The sequence below is a fragment of the Anser cygnoides genome, chromosome 16 (genome assembly GCF_040182565.1).
Source record: "Anser cygnoides isolate HZ-2024a breed goose chromosome 16, Taihu_goose_T2T_genome, whole genome shotgun sequence".
NCBI lineage: Eukaryota > Metazoa > Chordata > Aves > Anseriformes > Anatidae > Anser > Anser cygnoides.
This window is the reverse complement of record NC_089888.1, coordinates 5,582,754-5,606,758: the sequence shown is the minus strand read 5'-3', so window position 1 is coordinate 5,606,758 and position 24,005 is coordinate 5,582,754. Positions and strand designations below refer to the sequence as shown.

Sequence of the window (24,005 nt, the reverse complement as noted above, 5' to 3'; positions counted from 1 at the left end):
GTTACTTTTATTCTAGGTGAATCCATCTCCTCCAGTACCTAAGACTACCCAGGGATTTATTGGCTGGAGATCATCTGTTCCTGGGCTGGAACTCGAACGTTGTTTTGAAATCCAAAGCAGCAAAGGTACCTTCTTCAGGGATTTGAAGTGGCCATGTGAGCCCTCTGACTGACATTAAGAAATAACAACTAGGCACATAGATCCATTTCTGTTCCTAAATTAACATTCTCTACTGGACTGTTAAACATTTATCCTTTCAAATCTATCTATCTAAACGTCCACAGTCATTTTGGTAACGTGTGAACAGTGAACATCTTAATAAAGCATTTTACTTGTTGCTCATTTTTTTGAAATCTGTAGCATTCAGGCTGTTAATACTGCTTCAGATTCATTTAGAAGCAACAATGAATAAACTCATGCAAATCTAAGAGAGCAGGTACTACTTTTGTTAGCGTTAGTAACTATGATTTTAAAATATTTATTGAAAGTTTTTAAAAAATGTGTTTTGAAATGGCAGAGCACTTTTTTTTTTAAATTGTTTCTCTGTGAAAGCCTCCACTCAGACTCAGTTTCACAGCAGCTTATTCAAACATAGATACAGACTGCCATGCTCTTGACATGTTCCTACACTGCTGCTTATTCCATCGCTTACCAGTATTGGAATCTGTGTTGTAGAATTGGTTTTCAGTCAGATCAGCACTTTGAATGAGCTCACTACTGAGTTGCCCACATGCCTGTGCTAGCATGAAAGAGACTCCTTTGTAAAAGAAAGGGATGGGAAGGGGCAGAGGACAGTAGCAGGCATGACTTAAATTGGCTCAAGTTGCCATGAAACTGCACCCTTATATTTGGAAAGAAGCTTTCCTCATTTTAAAAAAAAAAAAATAGATCCCAAACTACCACCTCCAGAAAAGATAATTATCAGGCTTCATTATAGCATACCCGCTGTAGCTTGAAAAAAACAAAACAAAAAAACTACAAAACAACAAACAGGCAAATCATAAGTTTAGTTAAGTCATAATTATTAAATGCATTGTCTTTTACATTGCGCATGCTTTACAGGCAGTTTGTGTACTTCGGTAAGCAATTAAATTCTTTCCAGTGGAGTTGCCTGATTGGTTTAAGTAAATCATACAAAAGCCATTCAGCAAAATGAAGTCACTTTCAAAAAACAGTTTTGGTATCAAAGCAGTTTTTTAGTTGTTCAATTAATTGATCAAAATGCAAGTTTCTAAGCATAAGTTTCTAAGTAAAACTAAGTTACAAAAAAAAAAGAGAAGCTAAATTGGCCTACTACAAATATTTTCTTGCATTGAAAATTTCTAAATCCATCCATCGTTATACATCATTTAACACATTTTACATAAAAACAACAACATGTTATCAAATCATTTCTTGTGGCAAGCTTATTTTCAGAAATATTTGTGTAGAAATCAAAAGAAAAAACAACCCACATTAACAATTCCAGTAGTTTCTTGAGTAACCTACAAGACATTCTACAGGCTATCAACTACTCAATCTTTGTTTGAAAGGTCTGTTACATAGCATTTAAATTTGGCAAGCTTGTGGAATCTCACCTGTATCATGTTTACCAGACATACCACACCACATAGCACATTACAATATAACAATATTATATCGATAATATAACGATGGAGAGAGATAAAATTAAATACTTTTCTGTACTGTACAAATGATACGCTTAATGAAACTTTCAGGGATAACCTGCCATTAAAATCAATCAAAATATCAGCCGAGTGAGCATTGGAAAGAGCATTAGATCAACCTTGTCTCTCAGTGTCAGATAAACCTTTATGAATTGGTTCCTCCTGTCAGTGATGAGAGATCCAAGATTTTTGGTTTACAATAAGCGCATAGTTCCCCTGGATACTAATAAAGAAGCCGACAGACACTTATTAGTACAATGTTAGCAAAGCAAATGGACATAAGAGGAATGCCTTATCAGCAAAGCACAGGAATATCTGTTTAAGTGAAATGGATGATGTGATATATGTGCCAACTATTTATTTCAGAAATGTGCAGTATTTGTTCTCTCACGTGTTCTCTCATGTGTCAGAAGGTACATTTTACATTAAATATATTTACATTTACATATCTGTTAACAGTAGAGGATTGTACTGGGAGTTACTGGTGTAGCTGTCTCACAGTTGTAGAGTTCAGTCTTGCTCTTCATTACCTACCTGAAGGTTTGCGAGGACTTCTGAAAACTCAGAAGGAGTCTCTTTAGTTGTAGCAACTATTTGGTTCTAGTTCTAGCTGGCTAACATTTAAAATAGAAGATTGTTGAAACAAATAGCAGCCTCCAAGAAATTAACACAGGCAGTTCCTTAATACTCCTTATTGCTTAGAGGAAAGACTTTTCTCTTTAATCCTGCTACAAGATCTCCATTGTTCTCTGCAGCAATCAATATCTGTTTCTTGAGTCAGCAGTAAGTCCATGGCTTTCATAGCAGTAGGTCAGCAGCTAGTGTTTGCTCTTTCCTTCTTCCCAAGAAATGACTCACAGTTATCAACATCCCGCCTATTTTTTTTATACCCAAGTGCCCACAAAAAAATAATATTTTACTTTTTCCATATTCTTTACAAATAATGGAGAAATGACTCATATCCTTTGGAAAGATTACCAAAGAATGAGAATACATAGCAGAACTAACTTCAGTCACATTACTTTAAAACCAGAATAAAGAATTACTTGGAATCAGACTCTGCAAATCTAAACTAAACTGCAGTTTAGCTACTAACTATAACATATGTAAACTGTTCACTGAACAAGCAAGATAATTATAAGAACGATATTTTATTTAAATTTTAAATGCTTTATTTTCATTACTAGGTTTCTATACTAGTTTATATAAGTAATATATAGGGGGGATGTGTAAGGAGTATTACTTACAATTTAAACTTCCTATAGCATAAATCAGTCAATTGCTGATCCATATATTTGGGATTTTGGTACTATAAACCTATTTCTTTTCCCAGCCCAAAAGGCTGGTTTGGATTTGCAACTGACAAAGGACTGCCCAGTCAACTGCCTCAGCTGTGAATCCAAATCGCTGATACAGGTTTATTAAATCACCTTGTAATGTTTGAAACCTGGCATCTAATTTGTGGAAATTAACCTATTTATTGAAGCCAAGCTGGGCACATAAATGTCACTGCACACTGTAAAATATCATACTATCTCCAAGGTCAGGACAGTGTTAGTGAACTCAGTGCACACACTGGCAAAATGCTTCAAAACAAAATTAAATCACTTCAAAAATGCAGCAAAAGTCAAAACTACGTAAGTGTCTTAGGCCTCTGCTTCTATGCAAGTCAGAGCAGAATTACATGTTTCTAAACATATATAAAAAGTTATGTGCTTTATTTTTCACCAGAATTTGAAAACAGGATGATAGCGTATTTAGATGTCTTCTATGCTTCAGTGTAAGCTTCATTTGGTGTAGTCATTTATAATGTTTTTGGTGGCCTATGGTTCATACTAACAAAGTGACTTATCAATTCCTCTATAGTTGACTCAAATTTTTCAGAGAACTGAGGCCATCTTATCTTTTGACTATTGTTTTCAGTTAAACTAGTTCTTTGTAACAGGCTGTTTTTAGAGAGAAACTATGGAGTACACTTTCAGAATTGCATATGCAAAAAAATTTGTGTATTTGATACACAATCACCACAGCAAGACATTAAAGCAGGTCAGCCACACATTTTTGCTACTGTGGATTTTTGCTTGGTTTTACCTTTCTGGGAGTGTGATGAAATAACAGTAGAGTCTTAAATGACAATTGCATTTAAGATGAATAACTATGAAATCAGAGTGATCTTTCTCATAACCACTTGCTTGCTTTATCAACAACATAATTGGGTGGCAAAAAAAAACCTTCACAATGTGTTCTTTTCTGTGTTTTTAGAACTGGCACTTGCTATTTATAATACAATTAATACAAGATACTTTACAGGGAGCTCAGATTTGAAAGATTTGAATTTATTTAAAATGCATTTGCAGCAGAGAGTAAAGATTTTTGATCAGATGATAGTAAAATAGTGATTCTGTGTAAGTAGCACTGGTCAAATTGCAGTCACCATAGAAATGTTGCTGTAAGTCTTGAGACATGCAAAACGAAAAGCAGAAACAGCATGTGGACGGCCAATTGATTTAGCTGCTGTAAAATGTGGCCACTTAGAGAATGACTCTAATTGCTATTCTACATGAGACATTGCTACAAAGGTACATGCTCTGACTACCCTAATGGATACCTACTACAGTCCTAAATCTGTTTAGAAATTACTGTCTCCAGTTCCCACTGTGGCTGCTCTGTCAGCCTGAAGTAACTTTCGTTCTGAGATTGTTTGCCTTGCAAAACAGGAGAGGTGGAATTTATTTTTTTTTCCTTTTTGGAGATCTAAGGCATTCACACACATCATTTCCTTTAGTGAAGGATTCTTTGTGGTTTCTTCCACATTCTATAAAGTCCCAAAGCAACAAATACTAGCCAAACACAGTCATTATCAACCAGACCAAAATCTCTACTCCCATGTGAAGCCCAGTCCAGGTCACTCCTTGCATTATGTTCCTAAATGTGTTGTATTTAGTTCCCCTTGCAACCATACGTGTCTTTGTAGCAAGACAGATAAGGCCCGTTTGCTGACTGTTACCTCCTTCCTGACTCCTGTGGTTTTCACATCCCATCAAGTTGTTATTTAACTAGTTGAAAGCATGTCAAACCATTTCATAGGACTATAGTGTCATAAATTGAACTGTTCTGGAAAATGATACTGTTGTGCTGTGAAACTGATCAGGTCCAGTGAAAAAAACTTTACCAATCTGGTCTACTCTGTCAGACACGGAAAAGACCAGCAGTAAAGCAATACTCAAAACAAAACCAGAAACTTTGCAAAAACAAAGAAATTTCCAAAATCTGATTCATGTTGCACCAGTGAAACACAACACGGGAAATGGACATTGTCAAATTGTCCAAATCCGATGTCCATTGTCCAAGTCAGATGATTTGGAGATATTTTTGACCTTAGGGTTTCAGGCTGCTCACACACCAACACTTGCTCTGTTACACAGAGAACAGGTCAAAGAAATTAAAGGACTACTCTTTCTTGTCTGTCTCAATGGTGGGCTTATTTTCATTAAGGTTTCTATTGGTAAATTCTCTGATATAATGTGAACAGTACCACAGAGTTGCTTTTAATCTCAATGTAAAGACTTTGATGTTGCCACCTTTAAAGACGTGCTTATGAGTCCAAGCACTGGGTTTTACAGGCCCTTACAGAGCACGAAACATTTAAAACCATTCAGTGGTGGCAAGCCACTGGTCACCTACCTAGCCCAAGGTTTGCAGAGAAGCTGGGGGTTGTATTCATGAAGAGAGTTGTGAAGCACTTGTCTTTTCCTCTCCTCCATCCATGAGCTGCCACGGCTTCAGCTGGCTGTCACACACTATCTTATGGACAGCATCTCAGCATTCGGAGAGGCAGCTCACCAGATGTTCAGAGAAGAAGGATCAGATGGAATCAGACATAAAAGTAAACACGGCAGGTTAATTTTAATTCCTATTCATTTAAGCAGATGCAGCTGTATTTACCATAGCGTACAAAGTTCAGGCTGGACACACAAAGCAATGTATTCTTCAGAACACTGCAGCTTCAAAAGGTTCTAAGGCAGGTTAGCAAAAAGCATCATTATGTCTGATCCCCAGTGTAAGATTTTTCCAGCCTTTAATGATTTATTTATTCTTAAATCAGTACATTGATCTCAAAAGTAACATTACACAACCTTAGTAAACCTTCTACAAGTACAAAAAATTCACTGTGTTTAGCAACAGCACAGGAAATTATAGATCAAAGGCTGCTTGTTACTTCTTGGTGCATTTTTTTTTCTTTTGTAAGAGATGAGAGTATCTGAAAAAAAAAAGAGCTTACAATAAGCAGACTTCCTACTCTTTGGAAATGCATGATAGAGGTTACATTTTACAGCATGCTAGGTACATTATGGTACAATACATTAAAATAGCTTTTTTTAAAGAGTATCTCTGAGGATAATTACCTGTCATATCTTTTATATCTTTTAAGTTTATTACTCCTGACTTGCATCAGTAACGAAAAGCTAAGGATTTCAAGGATAGCTGAGAAAAAGGTAATCATTTTTCACCCAAGAGTGGTGAATTTCTTTTTTCATTTCATTAAAATTATATAAAAGTTCTGCATTTCCTGGTAACAAATTAAGAAAACTCTATCCAATTTCTTGCTTCATTTCTCCACAATTTAAAATGAACAATAATAAATAGCAGAATTTCAAATACTAGATTTACTCCTTAAATAATCCACAAAAAACTATTACATGATTGAGGTGTAAGCTGCTGTTATCACAGGCAGAGGACTACAAGGAAAGATCATTTGAAATTCCGTCTGGTCCCACTTTCCAATGTCTTTGTAAGACCCAGAAAACAGCGTCTCAGGTTCCATACGTGTTCCTTGGGCATTTTCTGTGTTGCAATACAGACCATACTGAAGCATATCTAATGCCCTGTGGCATCAAAATCTTTGAATACTTGGATGCTTTTCCCAAACTTTAGATCGGACACAGGCAAAAACTAAATTTCCTCAACTGAAGTTGCTAGGGCTTGGTCTGAATTCACTCAGTCGTAAAAGATCTTTAAACCTATGGTCATTGCACGCGTTGCAATAATAAGGCAAGCTACAATTTTAGGAACCGTTAAGTTTGTATCTATTCATTTAACTGTTTTGGAATGGAGAGAAGGAATTGTATCAATAAGCTAGAAAATGAACAATAATAATGGAGATACATTTTTATGAATTTTATTGTGAGCCAGCTGACCAGGTCTCTATTCTAAGCTCTACTGTTTCTTTATTATTTGATAATCTTATACAGCCTGCTTTGGTGACAGGTACGTGACAGATACACAGCTATATTGAAGTCTGAAATGATGAATCAATATGATGTGTTTTTATTAAAGTAAACTACACCTTGTAGTCCCAGGGTGTGTATGTTACCCATTTGACTCAACTTTGAATTTGGCACTTAACCTCGTATTTCCCTTACCGTGCTTCATATGATTCACTGAAAAAGCTGTGATTGAAATAAATCTAAGAACTTCAAAGCATAAAAATAGATGCAACCATGTAGAAATAAACAGAACAGAAAGAATCCTTTGTCTTCCCTCAGTCCTTTACAGATATATGGCTCCAGCTTCACTGGGTGCAATTGACTGCGGGATCAGGCCTTGTAGGCGCCAGATCAGGATTAAACATGACCGCTCAGGAGCCCTGTTAAGTAATGTTTTTAACAGCTCAGACAATGGCATTGTAAGTAGCTCTAATGCAGGAACTGTAGAAGTGGCCATTTTCTTTCTCTGCTTCTTTGACAAAGGCTCTTTATTCAAACCATCTTCCGAGTCTGCTTCCCAGAAGGATCATTGTTGTAGGGAACAGCCTTGCACCAAAACAAGACATGGCAGCCTTCACCCCCCACACCCTGCACGCGCACACACACGCTTCTGTCTCTTGCCTTTTCCGCATGATGCCTCCAGGCTGCCGTGTGACACCCAGCTAATCTGTCCTGCTGAGAGTGCCACACAGCCCCCTGCTCCAGCCTGACCTAAACCTGGCAATGCCTTCTCACTTCTCGCAGGCTGAAAACACTCCCCCTTCTCCTCCTGAAGTGAGAGACAGTTAACGCTTTTATTCCTCACAGGGGAGCAAGACGAACCCAGCTAAGCTAGTGATTCTTCTTTGCTTGCTGACATGCGTCAGACACAACATTCTCATCCTTAAAAGCTGGAGTGAAAACAAAAACAAAACAAGAGCCCAAAAAAAAAAAAACACAGCAAGCTACAGTCCTTGTCTGGAAAAACTAAGCAGCCATTATGATCTTATTGCGAGAGCACAGCCATATCCTTTTTATTTAAATGAAACCTATAGTAATTTCTTGTGCTCCCCATTATGTGCAGTGCAGCTTCCATCTTAGCGTAACACTTGCTTAATGAACAAACCCCACACATTTACTTTCTCTTAGCAGAAGCCAAGATAGTTACCAAATAGTGCCAGTGTCACAGGGCACTCAGGGTGTAGAGAAAGTGGGGAGGGACACTGGTTATTCCTTCACTTGAGCAGACAGATGTCCCCCACCTCATTTCCTTTCTGGCTGTTGTTAGTTCTGTGCAACAACAAATTGCTAGCAACAACAAAATAGCCCTTTTTGCTTAACCCCAAATCCTGAGAAACCAGGCTGGCTGTGCTGCTTCTGTCACAGGAGAAGTGAGAGTGTGTGCAGCAGTGGTGCTGCTCTCAGGGAGCACTACTGATGTTTGTTGTCCTAGGAGCTATGCCCTTAATCATTTGACTCGTATGTAAATGAGAAAAGACCAATTTCAACAGCTCTCACCACAGCTCTGAACAAAACAGGTTCTTTGTGTTCCGTTGTAGTTGTGCAGTATTGTGCTTAAAGGACTCAAGAAAGAAAAAGGATTCCCTAAGTCTGCTTTTAATTCTCCTTTCATTTATACCCTTGGAGTCATTGCTAATCAGTCACTGTCAAAAATGACAGGCATTACCAGGCTGGTTCTGCCTCACTCTGCACTGCTGTGTACACCTATCAGCTTACTGGTTCTGCTGGAGTTAAAAATCTGATAAGGCTTCATGAAACATTGAAGGCAAAATTACATAAATACTGCAATTATTTGGAATGTATTTTATATTCATTTCATGTGTGTATTTGGCAGTATTGCTAGGGTTGTTTTGGAGCTATAATGCACATGCAGACAGTGCTCATGGTATAACAAAAGCATCCACATATGAGAAAGGGTCATCGTATCCAGTGAGCCAAATCTCTTGCTGTGTTGAAAAGGGGCTCTCTACTGGTGATTTTCAAAATTTTTAATGTAGAAAAAGTGGATAAGTACACACTGTTGCCTCATCAGTGCCTACTTAATGATCCCCAGATGGTGAGGTGACATCCAGTTTACAGAGTTTGTCTAATAGCTCAGGTTCCAAGAGGTTGTTTTTCTACTCTCACCTAAACCTGGTGGCTTTTGGATACCTGACATAACATATATCGGACCTACTATCTGGCAGAGGTGGACTTCCATCGTGAGCCTCCCAGAGTCCGTGCTTCTAAGAAAGAGCTCTGAATGTAGACTTCAGCTGGTGCCCAGGGTCCTGTAATCAAGCTGCTACTTGCAGGCAGGGCCACATCTGTCCAAACTGCAGAGAATAGATTTACAGCCATGTTTAATCACAAACGCTCCTTAAATGAAGCCTTGATAACAGTTGACCTACTGCCTACAGGTCCAGAATAGCATAAAAGGATAGGAAGTTATTAAGAAGAGAGTGCAGGGCAGGGTACACTGCTTCAGGATAGGCCCAAATAAAAAGTTAGAAAAGAATTTCTAATTACAGTGAGACATCATAAAGTATTAAAGCATGTAAGAGCGTAGTTCCAGCTCAGATCTCTCACAACTTGAAGTAAACAAGCAAGCTTCATTCTCTCTTAATGACCACAAACTTCTCTATAAAATTACAATTTTACTATGCGTAATTCAATTTCATCAACTACTTTTCTTCATTATCCCTTCTAACTCTGCACGCATATACTTGTCATGTATTATAATATATAAATCATGCCCAAAGAACTGCACAGAAAATACATATTTCCTAAGTAAGGAGAATGGAAAAATCAGTCAGGACAATGAGGAATTTATTTCCCTCACATGCAATGGATTTGGAAGTGTTTGTGTAGATTCAGAAACCATCTCTGGATTTTATCTGAATCTCTGATTATTACACAGGCATTGTTACCTGTAATCTGTAAATTATCACAACACTAACAACAAAAAAAAGTGCCACCAATTCCATCAAAAGCCCATGAGATGTTTCCTAAACTAAATGCCAATACTATTTTGCACTCCTTGGGTTAAGCCCACTCATGAAAGCACTCCTAACTATATCAGGAAAAGCTTGCTTCATGTTCCTAAGGTCAGAATATGGCTAAACATATGCAGAACATGTTTGGCTCATTACACATGTGCATATCAAACCTACATTCAGCAGCAAGGGAACAGAAAGACAATATACGGTAAAGATACTGGAACTGGACTTCAAAGATCAGGATGCAATTCCATGAACTCCTAGTGTGACTTTGGCCACAACAGTCACTCTCTCCTGCTTCAGTTCCCATCTGTAAAAAGCAAAATAACCATCCCTTATTTTCACTTCATCCATCTTTTCAATTTAGACTCTAAGTTCTTTGTAGTGGCGTCTCTTCCTTAAAATACATCCAGCTCCCAGCACACAATGTCCTCCTCAAAACAGCTTTATGGAAATGTATAAAAAAAACACATAAAATATCCACTGATGAGATAAGACCACCAGCACAATGCAAAGAACAGCTGTAATCTGTGGGAGGATTATTTCTCTTTGCCATAAATGCCATCCATTTTTCAAGACACAAGTTATTTTCCTTTCATAGAACAGTGAACTCAATATCTACAGACAAGCTGCTTTCAAAGCAGTACACTTTTCAAAGGCTCCCAGTAGTTTGTGACATTACATAGAAGGTGTCACATCTTAATGACAAATACTAGTATGAGCCTGCTTGATGAGCATAATTTGTTTCTTCATTGGATATTTTATTCCAGATGAGCTGCTTTTCATCCATATTTTCAAGGGGGAAAAAATATGCATTCTGACATGCAATGTTAATGTGCCCTCTGCAATGACCTCTTATTTCTAACTTTTCACTCTCACCTCCCATTCTCTTCAGTGCATGAAGTGAGCTCTAGCAGTAGCTATTGGTCAAGAGTCTCATACGTTGGATACCTGCCAAGTCTTTTGGGGTGTCTAGCACAGACAAAAAGTCTATTCCTATGTCACACACATTTAAATTTAGCACTAAACTGGTGGGGAAAAAAAAATATGTAAAATGTCACTTTCTGACAAGCAGAAAATTAGAATTCATTCCCCTGAGAACTAAATGGACTTTTCTGCTTCCAGTCACTAACTATGACAAGGCTAACATTTTTCAGTCTAATGACTAAGGACATTAAGTGTGCATGTGAATAAGAAAATTACTAGAGGGTATTAGCTAAGCGTGTGATGACAGCCCAAACCGACAACAGAACTCCAAGGATGCAGATTCTAACACTGGCCATTTGCTGTGGAGAACCAATGGATAAAAGAAACGGGAAGCATAAATACACAGAGGCCACCATTCTTTCATTACTATAACAACAATGTAAGGAATCACAGGAAGATGTACTTCTCTAGATGGGTGTGGAGTGCACGTTAGAGCTCATCCAGTATGCTTCTGGTATCCCAGACAGGAACACTGAACGGGACAGGATGTTAATTAGAGGCCACGAAAGTCTGAAGAGACTCAGAAAAGGAAAAATACCAAGTGCATCTCTTATCTCCCCAAGTAATCATTCACTACTCTACATTCATGGCTCAATTCTGATATGACATAAGCACTGGGATTTGTGATTAAGTTATCATTCATGATTTGCCTTAGCTTCTGTTCTTCCCAGTTCAGTCTTCCCTGTAGCTCCTCACTGCCTTAGTCAACTACTGCAAACATAACTGTTCTAAATGATGAAAATAATGAATTTCTATCTAACAGAGCATCAAGCAAGGAGGACTTAAAGAGAGAGATCTGTATGCTACTGATGTGCTCTAGGTGTTAAGTGTAAAAATGATGGTTAGAGATATGGGTCAAATCTGAGAAAGCACTTTTAAACAGGAGTGGCTAATATGTTATCTAACAGAATGAAGAAAGCTGTGAGGACATCAATAGACTTCAATGCATACATTTATTATTTCTGCCTTTAATTGCGTTTCAAAAGCTATTTGGCCACAAGTGAGAAAAATATAAACCTTGCAATTTAGGAGACAAAAGAAACATTTTAAGATGAAGACAGATTTTAGAACTAAAGATAAGGAAAGGAAACCAGAATAACACAAGTACTTTCAAAACCGTGGAATCTACCTCCAGATTAGCATCCACAGGAAAGACTCACCAATTTCTCTTTGCTTTACTATTGCCCAGCAAGGTGCTCATTAGTCTGAAACTACATTTTTTCTGTTTTTCTAAAGTCGGTGTGATCAACTATTAAGCATCTCGGTTGCAGTTCACTTTTCCTGTAACATCAAAAGCTAGATTCTCCTCTATTCACCTGCAATTAGCAGGCACCCGTCTCATAGCCCTTGGAGAAAATTTTCCTGGCCAAACCAGCATGAAAGGATTACTGGCTGCTTTTACACTACCAGACAAGGCCTGACTCTGTTACTCTAATTCATGCTGACACGGCTATATTCCCTCCATCTTCCTCTTTGCTTTACTTACTTGGCTCCCAGAACAAGGTACAACTGTATTTGGAGATTCTCAAAGAGAAAGAGCGTTTCAAACCCATCTCTCATTTACAAGCGAGCTCATGTGTTGACAAGGCTGAACAGAAGCTTCTTTAGCGGGGCCAGCAGTTTCGCAGTCATGCAGCAAGCACAGCTGTAGAGCTGAGCTTTGTAAGAAAAGAAGCATCAAGACAGCTATTCCCCTTAGAAACGACTTCCCCCAGTGCCGCGCGTGCCCTTTTTGCCATGCTCTGATCTGTATTCCACGTTGCTCTCACTCTGACTGGAGTCTGATTACCTGCGGTCCCTGGCCTCATTACCTTACACTTCCCAACAATAAACTGCATAAGCCACTTATCAGCCTGTAATCCTAATAAATCCAAATCATTTTGAATGAGTTTGTTTTGTTCCTCTGTCCCCTGTCCTTCTGCCCCTCCAGCTTCCTTAGCCTTATTTTATGTCATCATCATATTTGAGGCACTTTTGAAATTACATCCTGCTCAAGGTCACAGCACTGAATTTAATCCCCCCATCACCATAGAGCACATCAATGCTTTTACTTCCATCTGATTTATTTATCCTGTTTATTATCATAGAGCAATTCAATCAATATAAGCTGGAATTCAAACACATGTACATTTGAATTATGCATACTAACGCTCATCAAGAGATGGAAGACAACTGCTATAGCCCAGATCATTCCTCTAACATATGGCCCAGCTTATAAGTAAGGAAGCTCATAGTGATGAATCTTTATACCTTGACTTCTGCTTGACCCCAATAATTGTTTGGTTACTGGAAACCAAAGGAATTGAAATAGTGTCACGAATTCCACGGAAGAAGCTTGGACAAGCAATCTCTGTGTTTCTTATCCCAAGCCAGTAGGGCCATATTTTAAGATGGGCCTTCAAGTTGACAGTTCCCCTGTTAGCTTCTGAACACACAGGAATCCTAGCAAAACACCAGCAAACCATACCAGACAGTTATGTCAAGAAAATCTTGCAAACAGAACAGCATATGGGGAACTGGAACTTGAAAGAAAACCAAAGCACTAACCTCAATTGCAGTGTAGGTTAGGCATTAAACCAACCTAAACGGTATTGGAAGCATGCTAGATGTTGAAAGCGTACTAGAAAGCTTATAGCTTTTGGCTCCCCTGTGTAAACCACTATCCTTTCTAAATATTAATGGTCAACATGATCCTCAGACAGAGTTCACAACCAACTTCTGGTCGTCTTTGAACGCAGTTGGTGGTTAAAATGCAAGGAACACTGCAAATTGAAAAACTGAAGGCAGAAAAAGCATTCATACATAGGTTCTGCTACAGGCAGAGGTGCTACAGAGAGGGACTATGCACACTGGACTGGAACTTTCAGGCGTTAGAGGCACAAAGACTGATTAATTAAAAAATTAGTGAGATGCACAAAGTTTGAGAAAGAGAAGTGTACATTAATCTGTACAAAAATTTGGTGTCCACTTATTTAACTGTAATGCTAAAATGGGAAGTAAAATGAAAGACGAAACATCAGTGTCCACCATCAGCAATTCAGGTCTCCAAGACTAGAAACGGATCTTTGCATAACTGTCCCCTTCATGATTACCTTCCCCAGCCGACCTGCAGTTCTTTCCATTTCTCTGTCCTTTACCATCCTCCTTTACTGCTCTTTTCCCCCCTGCTACCTCCTTAGAATGGATCCTTTAAAAACATTTTTATAAGCAATAATTTCTAAATCTTCTAATCACTCTCCTAAAAAGTTTTCTTCTCTTTGTTCTTACTGATAACAAGGGTCTGTCACACCAGTGCTGCCCTGATTCATACCATGTAGATGCATGGCCTAAGGTATCAGGGATTAAGTCACGACCTCACTGAACTCCTGATGACTTTGGCAGTGTCAGACTTCACCTCTGCATCTTCTCTGGCCTACAGTTACATGAGCTCTGGGAGTCTCCTTGAGATTTTATTTTAATATTTCACCATTTAGGCACAGAGAATATTTTGGTTTCTCTATCAATACATTTCTGCTTGGTAACTCCCAGTCTGAATGCTGATTGTGTTTTGCATAAAATTAACTAAATTGCAGGCCTTCTATTTCATTGGTACTTTTTGTCTGCTTCCTCCATGAACAATGTCAGGGAGATTGCAAGCTGACTACAATTCTCTTTCCCAAGCAAGAGCAAAACAACATCTAAGAGTCCAATCAGTACGAGTTTCCTGATGTCTGTTGGGTTTTATATGCTATATTGTACTCTAGCTTTTAACAATTTCTATTCATTTGATTCACTTTGAGAAATGAACGTCATGATTGCCACAGCGTTCTGCGTTACTGTTGTCTATAGATAAATTTGGAACAGGTATAACAACAAGCTTGCTCTTTTTTCTATTTAAAAATTCACTGAGCTAACAAATTCTTTGTGCAATGCCAAAGTAATCACAGGTTTTTACTCTCAGTATCCAGATTCAGTATCCAGCCTCCGTAGGGAGGTCCGCTGTAGGTGATATTTTGCAAGTAAGACTAGATCAACAGTGGCATTAGGCTTCCAGGAGTGTTAATACCACACATGAGCACACTAACTCTACCCAGGTGTTGCTTGAGTCCAGAGGGACCCATACCAATACAAGTATGGAAGTTCCATCAGTGGAGGACAGATTTTAAAATAAGTGGCCTCTGTCTTCCTTGAAAGGAACTTTAACACCAAGGAGGTTTCAGGGCTATGAACTGGGATCAGAGGGAGATGATTGCCTGCTGCCTAAAGCAAAGCACAGCTCTTGACCAAATGAGTGGGATCCACCCCATTACACAGGGAGACATCATTCACCTGACAGCCTCGGGATACAAAGCAGCAAGGTGCCTCAAAATTGAGGCTGCAACACAGGCACTGCAGTACTGCTCCTTCATAGGTGCATCCATTCACCAGTAGGCATGTCCTCTTAGCGCATCACTTGTGGCAACAGCACAAGCCTTTCTCTTCTGCAGCAGCCATCTACAAGGAGCTCAAAGGAACAAAGTAAACATAAGCAAGTTTGGGATGTAACTCAGGTAAAGCTGGAAACATTTCTGGAGAAAGGGGAAGCATTTGGGGAACGTTTCAATGATGTTTGAAATTATATAGACATCCAAGGCTGTCCCTGGCTAGGGTGCCTGTTTCTAAGTAGCAGCAGTCACTGTTTCAGGCTTGCTGAGCATTAGCTTGCTCAGGGCTCTGGGGGAACAGCAGCCATCACGATGGCTGTGAGCAACACTGGGGGTCTGCCCAGGCAAGGAAAGAGGGAAGCTGATAATGGTAAGAAAGTGTGATGAATTATTGCTGCGCTTGTCATCTTTATTTAACTTACTGCCTTTCGCATCCAGGGGAATCACAGTCCTTCCAAAAGAGTTGCTTTGGTTTTCTTAATATTAGAAGACAGTTGTGACATTTGTCCTGCCTTGGGCCTAATTAGACTCAAGACATTTCTGATGCCTTTTCTTCTTCATAATGACCTCCCTGTTCCTTCATGTGAGAATCCCAAAGATCATTAACGAATCCTCACTAAAGTCTTCTGGAGACTGATCCTTTCCCTCTGCTGTAGCATGGAGAAGAGAAAGCAATGACTGCCACGCAAAACGCACAACCCTTTTGTTTCTTGTCTGTTTGTTTCCTCTCCTTGAACAGGTTATTACAGCGTCTCTTCTAGAAGCAGGCTTTTGTGCATCAGTACAATACCAAAACTTAATGTTCACAAGAGTTCCTGATACTATATAAATCAGAACTCAAATTCTCAAGCTCATCTATGAAGTACTTGCAGAACTGAGTATGCGTTTCAGAATTCAGACCCTCAGTCTCTTCAACAGCCCCACTTCAGTCTGAGGTCTGTCCCTCAGTGTGCTGTCTCCCTGATTCTGCTGCACACTATAGTGTAGCTGCTTCCTTTGAGACAGACAATATTATTTGCTTCATCTACATCTTTGGCATAGAAGCTTTGAGCAAACACAGTGTTGCGACAAATAAAATCAGCATCTAGCAATGCAGCCACCCAGTCCAAACAGCGTGCCAGAGCACTCGAACACACAGCAGCATTCCTAAGGCACACACATTTGGTTGGGTCTCTCTGTCCTGTTCCACTGGACCAAGAGCTACAAAATGCATTCTGATTTCTGGTCTTACTATCCCAGCAGTTCCCTTCAGTATAAATATCTTTTATTTTTATTATTTTAGATCTCCCAAGCATTTGTCATCTAAGATGAGTAATATAATCTCTTGCATGTTTTTTTTTTTTGTTGTTGTTGTTGTTGGCTCTGCCGTAACACTGCCAGCCCTCTCAGGAGGAGAGATTTATTTCCCCTGGTTAATTTAGGGGTCTCTTCTAGCTTGAATTCACCTTTCTTGAATAAGAACTGCACGCACTGCTCCAGTGCCGGACTTGCCCAGCCATTTGCTCTCTTCTAGCTTGCCCCAGTACAATTTTGGACTGGTGCATTCCCATTTCCCAGACACAATGCATTGGTGACTTCTGTTCTGTTCTTTCCAAAGGGTGAATCTCCAGCTACCAGTAAAAAATACTTGCTATTTGTCCCTCACTACGTGATCATATACTAACATAATTTTCTACCATTTCTGGCATCCTTCTCCTGAGGTCACCCAGTTCTCTCTGTCTGACATTCTGTGTCTGTTTTTTCCTAGAATTATGTGGCATGCTGCATAATGTCTAAAAGCAACTACAAAACCCCTCGCCGTTTCTAGAAGCTTGGGTACGGATTGCACAGTCTAGACAGACAACAGAAAAAAAAAAAGAATAAAGGAATTCTATAGACTTTTCTCTATAATCCTGCTTGCAATATTCAAACACTCAGCAAAACACCAGAAACAGCATTGTTTGTATCTTGTCTACTGGTCACTCTGATAGAAATTGTGATCTTGCCATTCTCCTAAGCAGTTATTTATCAACCATGTATTTGAAGCACATAGAATTAGTAACCAACTTAAGACCCATTTAAGTGAATTTCCTTTAGACGATACCCTGCGAGTCTCCCCTCACGCAGCGGGAAGTCTGCATTCGTTTGTTCCGATTGCTGTCAGCACGTATAAGCATCGCCGCACGGCCTCCCACAGGAACCGCCTTCCCAAGCGGTACTTGGCACAGCCTGAAGTTCCGAACCTTGCTTTATGACTTTATTAAAATAAGGAATTAATGGAAGTGGTCACGGGACCGTGCCTGCCGGAGTTCAAGCAGCATTTGGACAACGCTCTCGGACACACGGTCTGATTTTTGGGTGGTCCTTTGGGGACCCAGGAGCTGAACTCGATGATCCTTGTGGGCCCGTCCCAACTCGGATATTCTTTGATATTTGTCATCTTAAACTTAAGAGCTGGACTGCGAACAAACGCCAGGCGGGAAGGAACACGGGGCCGCTGCTCCGGCGAGCGGCAGCGGGAGGCGCAGCGCCAAGTGCCCGGTGCCCGGGCTCCCTCTGCCGGCCGCCGCGGCGGTTTCGCTCTGCAGGCGTTGTGCGGCTCCAGGCTCGGCAAAAAGCAGCCACGGGCTCGCTTTCCCTCGCGGCTGCAGCCTTTTAAACTCAAGGAAAGCAATACCAGCAAAAAAGCACAGCCACCACCCCAAAGCCCTTTTAGTTCACAAAAGAAAGCTGCAGTAAACGTGTAATTTTTTCCTAGGTTACTCTAGAAGTTGAATCCATGGTTTTCATTGCTCTGTCTCCGTTCCTGGTTCAGCACATAGTCCAGTGGCAGGGCACTGAAGTCAAAAAAAAAACAAAAAAACAACAACAAAAAAAAACACTCTGCCACAAGAAACCAAAACCAACTTATGTTAGTTATTTGTAGAGTCTCTGGGCTGTGCACTGGGCTTTGCAAGCAAAAAAAAAAGCAGCAGGCCAAGTTCTTATAAGTGCTTGTCCCACTGAGAACTGCCTCTTCTATGGATAAGTAAAAGTCAAGTGCTGAGCTCTTCAGGAAAAAAAATAAAAAACCCACCCAAGCCTCTCTAAGCAAAACAATGGAAACTGCTGAAGATGGAGCACTGAGACACTAATAAGCCCTCAAGAAACAGACTAGAAGCTCAGCTTCCTTCTACTCATCATAGAGATGTAACGAGAATATGAGTTGTATTTTTACTTAAGCATCTAAGGAACGTGGGATTCTTGAAAGCAGATGGACAGCAAGTCACTGACTTGAAGAAATCCCGGTCTTCAAGTTCCTGAGGCTTAAGATTTTGGAGGTTCTAAGAAAGCACCAATTCTGACTCTGAGCAATCGTAATTAGCCACTTCCATGCACGTTAACTTTGCCTGCACCCTATCATGACAGGCCAACTGCCCTATTTACAAAACAACCCTTAACTGATCTGCTGGAGGCAATAAAGCCAGTCAGGGCTAGAAGTGAATTAAAGATCTAGGGATTTCCAATCCCCTGAAATACCCGTTACACTACATCACCCTGGTCTGTTGCCAACTATTAGGAAACTACCCTAGCAAGGAGCACTCCAAAGAACTTGTAGACAGCCTCAAGCTCTCCTACAAGCTGTTATTAACCAAATGACCAGTTTGGCTACGGAACAATTTTAAAAAAATTTAACCTATAAATTAAGAGCGTGTTTGCGAGCGGTGCTGTCAAGCTAGCTGTCATCTTCGCTGCAGCATCACCAGTACATGACCCTATTTCATAACTAAACCCTACAAACCCCACCTAGTGACCTATATTTGAAGTGTGTCTTTGAGAAAGTCACTGTCCATTGAAATCTGCCAGAACCAAGATAGGCCATATGTATTTTAGGACGGGTGGCCAGACGTCTGCTGCCCGGCCTGACTCTCGGAGCTGGAGGGCAGCACAGCAGCAGCTGACTTCCTCCGCCACTGGAAGCGTACCATCATGCGCTCGCTCTGCTGCTGGCCCCACAGGCGGGCGAGGCTCACTGCTGTTTGTCCCTCGCTATCTGGGTCAAGGGCTTGTGCCCCACAGCTGAGGAGCAGCTCAATGCAGTCACAGCGGCCCATGACAGCAGCTACATGAAGAGCGGTCCTTCCTAGCGGGGTTTTCGAATGCACATCCGCACCTGCAAAGAGATACACGTAGTCCGAGTGTGACAAGGCTCACAAAAAGGAGATAACTGACGGAAAGGACTGCCCATTGCGCAAACGCAGATTCCTAGGGAAAGGCAAGTTGCAAAACAACAAAAAACTCAAGTGTCAGAGCTATAGAACTAGAGCTTGCAACTCTTCCTGTATTTCTGTGTATTTCTATTATTTCTTATATGACTGATAAAACATTGCATGGGACTGATAAAAACGAACATTTCTAGATGCTAAAAAAACAAACACAAGAAATAAATGTTACTCAAAAAGAGGGAAGTAAAAAAACCAATTCCTGTTTCGCATTATGAACTTAGCTACTTTAAGAGCAAACTCATTACATTTAGCAAGAACAGTTTTCATTGTTTTAATGTCTACATCGGGACTGATGGGCTTAATACATTCCCTACCTCAAATACAAAATATGCAAGATGATTTGGGTAAAATTTTATGATCTTGGTAAGCAGGAAGGTGTGGTATGCTGTGCAGGTACAGCCAGAGAAGAATCATTCTATCTAACAACATTACCATGTCTCAGGAGAAACGTGGCAGTTTTAACATGACCTCTGTGGCTGGCAACAAACAGTGCCACAAAAGCTCGGTGCGCTACCCATTCCTTTTTCTGCTCTGCTCCCAGTATTTCTGCATATGGTGTGGTGCCAGGAAAATCCTCTGTAACTCCCAGATGGGCCAGCTGCAGAATAAACAGAAACCTTTTAGCCTCTTTCAAAAGCATAACCTGACTCTTTATAAAGTCTCATATCTGCACATAAGGTATGCTAGCACACTGCATAAATCATTTTATGATCACCTAAATAATACCTGCTTGTTTTATATTAGAGAATCAAGATAAGGCAGAATAATATCTAATGACGTTTATTCACAGCCATCCCTTGGAACATTAAATTTGGGTTTTCCTTTTCTATATAGATACTGAGCTCCACAAGATCTTATCAAACCCATATCTCTTTGCAGTCCCTGTCCCTCTCTTAAATTTATTGGAGACTGACCAGATTCCAAGCTTTTGGGGGAAGAACACACCATTGGCCATGTAAGCACAAGGTCCTTAGGATCTAAGCAAGACTTCGGGCCTTAATTCCAGCAGACAACTCAGACTACTTCAGGACACACTCCTGTATCGTATTCTTTCCCAGAAGGAGGTTTGTGATTTTTTTTTGTTTGTTTTGTTTAGAACTGATGTGTTTGGCTTTAAGTGTTGCTGAGAGGCCTCTTCGAAACAATTTCCAGTTGCCTCATGCTGCTATGCTGCTGTTCTTCCTGAGAAGTCATTTACACATTGGACTATATCTTCCACAGTGCACCGTGGTTTCCTCATCTAGTAAGTGGAAGCACATTAGTAGAGCAGCTGTACAGTTTTCTTCATTTTTTTTTTCCAGTTGAAAGTCAACAGTGTCAAACTTTTTTTTTTTCCCTCCAATACATCTTTCATTTCAAAGGAGACTATTGTCTTTGTGGCACACCTTTCTGCTTCCTGCTCTACACTAATACACAGGGAACTCAAAACATGGGAAAAAAAGCAACACTTCATCCAACAGCAAAATGCAAACCATTTGTGGCACGAGGCAGAACAGCTGCTTACCAACGAACCGCAACACTACACAACAGTTAACGATAGGAAGTGAAGAACCCTGTGGTATCCATTTGCAATGGATGGGGAAATGCATAGGAACAGAATGTAATTAGCCAAGCTGGAATTTGGCCAGGGCAGAGATAATGGTTCTTTATGAAAGGCACCAAAGGATATTTCATGATCACATCTGTTCGGGCCTGAAGGTTTACAGTACAAATCAGAGTACCTTGTGTTTCTGCTGAGACAACATTTCAGCCCTAAATCAAGAAAGCAGCATGCCCTCTATAAAAGCACCACAGAAATGATTTGTTCCACACAAAAAAAAAAAAGCTGTCTTACTAATCAGACTTGACAGTATTGCAAAATCAAGATGGTCTGTAAGCTTGCAGCAGGTGAAGTGCAAGAAATGCAGAATGGCTCCTGATCCTTGATTATTAGTTTCCACTGTTCACTGTTACAAGAAGCACAACGAACCTAATTTTTGTCTCTTCCGTTAAAGACTTCCCCACTATTTTCTCTATGAACTCTTGCTTTATAAAAGCACTTAAGACCTTCAGCAATATGCTTTCAGCATTTCTGCAGACAGCACACCCCACTCGTTCACCAAAGTAATGGAATCAACCTTCACAGTGTCTCCTTTCGCAGCAGCTGCCACAAGATGCCCCCAGCCATCTTGTCTCCAGATACGCATTGTAATTGTTCCACCACGGACAATATCATTGTCCTTAAATGTAGAATCATCTAGCAGATCCACTGTAGGGAGTAACACAGTAAAAGTAAGTCAATATATCCTCAGAGAAGATGGAAATGACCAGCTTAAAAAAAAGTGACAATTATTTTTAGTGATGTCCATGTTCTCTGATTTTGCTGTCATTACGCATCAAGGACACCTTAGGTCCCACTCTGCTAGAACTATGAAAAACACAGACATACTCCCAGCCGGGAAAAGGTTAGAATACAGTGCTGTTGGGATAATATGGTTGTAACGCACAGACAGCTACAGTTAACACGTTAAGTACCAAAACCATAGGAGAAAATACTTGAGTGTATCCATGCACACAGGGTGTCTTCATTCTAAAATAAGCTTTCTGCTTGCAACCTCCCTGCTTGCAACCTCCAAAACTAAGTTCTCCAACGACATGCAATCTCTGATGCAGTGGGCACAAACACTGTTCCACACAACTCTGTGAAGTTAGTCAGAGCCTTGCTAGAGCTATGCCAGGCTGAGGTAAGCCAGCCAGGTGTTGGTGTTGGCTACTGACAAGGCCAAACAGGAATTTAGAGGTCAGTTTTTGCAATTTCTAATCTCCTAAGAAGACCCTGTTGGTTAGACTGTTATCCCTCAGCAGTAGGAAGCAAAGTTAAGTCAAGAGCTGAATTCCAACTGCAGTACAGCAGAAAAGAGGAAAAAACTCTGACCTGCACCCAGGACTTACACATAGCTCTAACTAGCAGGTAGAGACACAATGAAAAACCTCCATAAACCTGAGGTTACGCGTTCTCACTTTCATCCAGGTATTGAAGCTGCTGGAAATGAAGGGGGATCCCAGTCAATAATTCTAAATGGGACTTAAGCTTCTTCAGAGTCAAGTCATTCTGGCACTGAGGCAGTGAAAACATCTCATTAGTTTCAGCCAGACAGAGGCGGACACCAAAAGTCCCTGGAGGCAAGGAAGACATGGTCATCAAGTCGTTTGTGACTAGGAGAAGTTTATAAGACTTTCCTCTTACAAAAAGTTGCTATCATTATAAGGACACGGTCTATATCCAGTCGTAATTCCTCCCTTCCCTAGGCACTCCCCTTATCATCAGAACCCTCCATGCCATCGAGGATAGACCCCCTGTATATCATTAGCACATTACAGTATCCAAGCAGCACCAAGTGACATCACAGAAGAACAACCTGCTTGTGTGATGGAAGAGCCTGGATGAACACAGCCGGGAACATGACAAAAGTAACGCACCAGGATGATTACAGAAGGATTTCTTTGTTCTTGACCACTTTTTGATTTTCACTAGGATGACACAAACTTACTTAGAATCACAGAATCGTTTAGGTTAGAAAAGACCCATAAGATGATCAAATCCAACTGTCACCTGACACTACAAGTCCACCACTAAGCTGTGTCCTTAAGTGCCACATCCACGCATCTCTTAAATACCTCTAGGAATGGTGACCCCACCACCTTCCTGGGCAGCCCATTCTAATACCTGGCCACGCTTTCCATGAATAAATTCTTTCTGATGTCTAATTTAACCTCCTCTGGTGCAACTTGAGGGTTTCCTTGCGTCCTACCACTTGTCACCTGAGACAAGAGACCAAAACCCACCTTGCTGCAACCTCCTTTCAGGTAGCCATACCTTGCAGGTACCTTTCAGGCACTTGAAAGGAAAGCAGTAGACAAGACAGTAACTCCAGTAAATACCCAAGCTGTCCGTATGTTATGTTCCTGTTTTCTTTGTTCAATTTTAGGACACAATATACGTGTTTAGTTTGGTGTGTCATAAAAAGAGCATATGGCTGTTCCATTTGCCTTTCCAGTTTGTGACCCAGGGGCCTTGTGTCCTACCTCAAAGTGTGTGGGTAGGCTTTACTAGGAGGTATAGGGGGCTGTTTATTCCTCCCACTTTTGCATCGTGCAAAGAAAAAGAAAGAAAGGCTGTATGTTCTTTTGCAGCGCTTGGCAGAAGTTGTAGAGCACAGGGTGGAGCAGCCAGTCAGTGTCTGAAAGGAACAAAAGGACAACTGCAGCAGAAGAAACAGAAGACTCCGATATGAAAGGAAAAACCAACCAGCCAGGTGTTGATTACTCATTCCCTCATCCACCCTCTCCCTCCCATCATCAGTATGATGGATTCCACGCTCAACCCTGGTATAAGAAACCAGTGTATTTTTGCTAGGGAGAAGCTTCACTAACCAAAAGAATACATTCACACCCCACTTGTAACAAAAGCCAGTTACTA

General features: G+C 40.4%; 2 protein-coding genes across 13 annotated transcripts in view; one reads left to right on the top strand and one right to left on the bottom strand.

Annotated features, from left to right (window-relative positions):
* CIMIP1 (ciliary microtubule inner protein 1) overlaps positions 1-23,969 on the top strand; it is a 28,336-nt gene extending 4,367 nt beyond the window's left edge. For 2 of the 5 annotated variants that reach the window (XM_048074651.2, XM_048074652.2), the window contains exons 4-6: positions 17-125; positions 20,643-20,789; positions 23,720-23,859. In XM_048074651.2, the coding sequence (XP_047930608.2) occupies positions 17-125; positions 20,643-20,789; positions 23,720-23,820 (357 nt within the window). In that variant the 3' untranslated portion in view covers positions 23,821-23,859. Of the gene's footprint in view, positions 1-16; positions 1,564-6,099; positions 6,135-20,642; positions 20,790-23,719 lie in introns of those variants that run through there. The other 3 variants (XM_066978404.1, XM_048074653.2, XM_013190854.3) reach the window with 3 other exon arrangements.
* Positions 3,490-23,789, bottom strand: ANKRD60 (ankyrin repeat domain 60). 8 transcript variants are annotated; one of them, XR_010825363.1, is made up of 7 exons: positions 22,547-23,789; positions 21,664-21,794; positions 19,979-20,144; positions 19,247-19,434; positions 10,087-15,372; positions 9,107-9,249; positions 3,490-5,928 (listed from the first exon to the last, which is right to left on the bottom strand). XR_010825363.1 is itself a non-coding variant. In XM_066978400.1 (5 exons), exons 1-5 carry the CDS (start codon positions 22,725-22,727, stop codon positions 15,328-15,330), a joined length of 711 nt encoding a protein of 236 aa, XP_066834501.1. In that variant the 5' UTR covers positions 22,728-23,789; the 3' UTR covers positions 3,490-15,327. The 8 variants fall into 8 exon arrangements, 3 of the variants coding, with proteins under 3 accessions (XP_066834501.1, XP_013046272.3, XP_066834502.1); XR_010825364.1 differs by having other exon boundaries at positions 9,111-9,249; XR_010825362.1 differs by having other exon boundaries at positions 3,490-9,249; positions 10,087-10,222; positions 15,208-15,372.
* Positions 23,970-24,005: the final 36 nt, after the last annotated feature.

Excerpts from the sequence above, each read along its gene's own strand:
- ANKRD60 (XM_013190818.3), bottom strand. The coding sequence starts at position 22,727 with ATGACCATGTCTTCCTTGCCTCCAGGGACTTTTGGTGTCCGCCTCTGT. Across the intron at positions 21,795-22,546 it reads GCTTCAATACCTGGATGAAA|TGGATCTGCTAGATGATTCT; the intron begins GTGAGAACGCGT and ends TACTCCCTACAG. Across the intron at positions 19,435-19,978 it reads CACGTTTCTCCTGAGACATG|GTGCGGATGTGCATTCGAAA; the intron begins GTAATGTTGTTA and ends ATCTCTTTGCAG.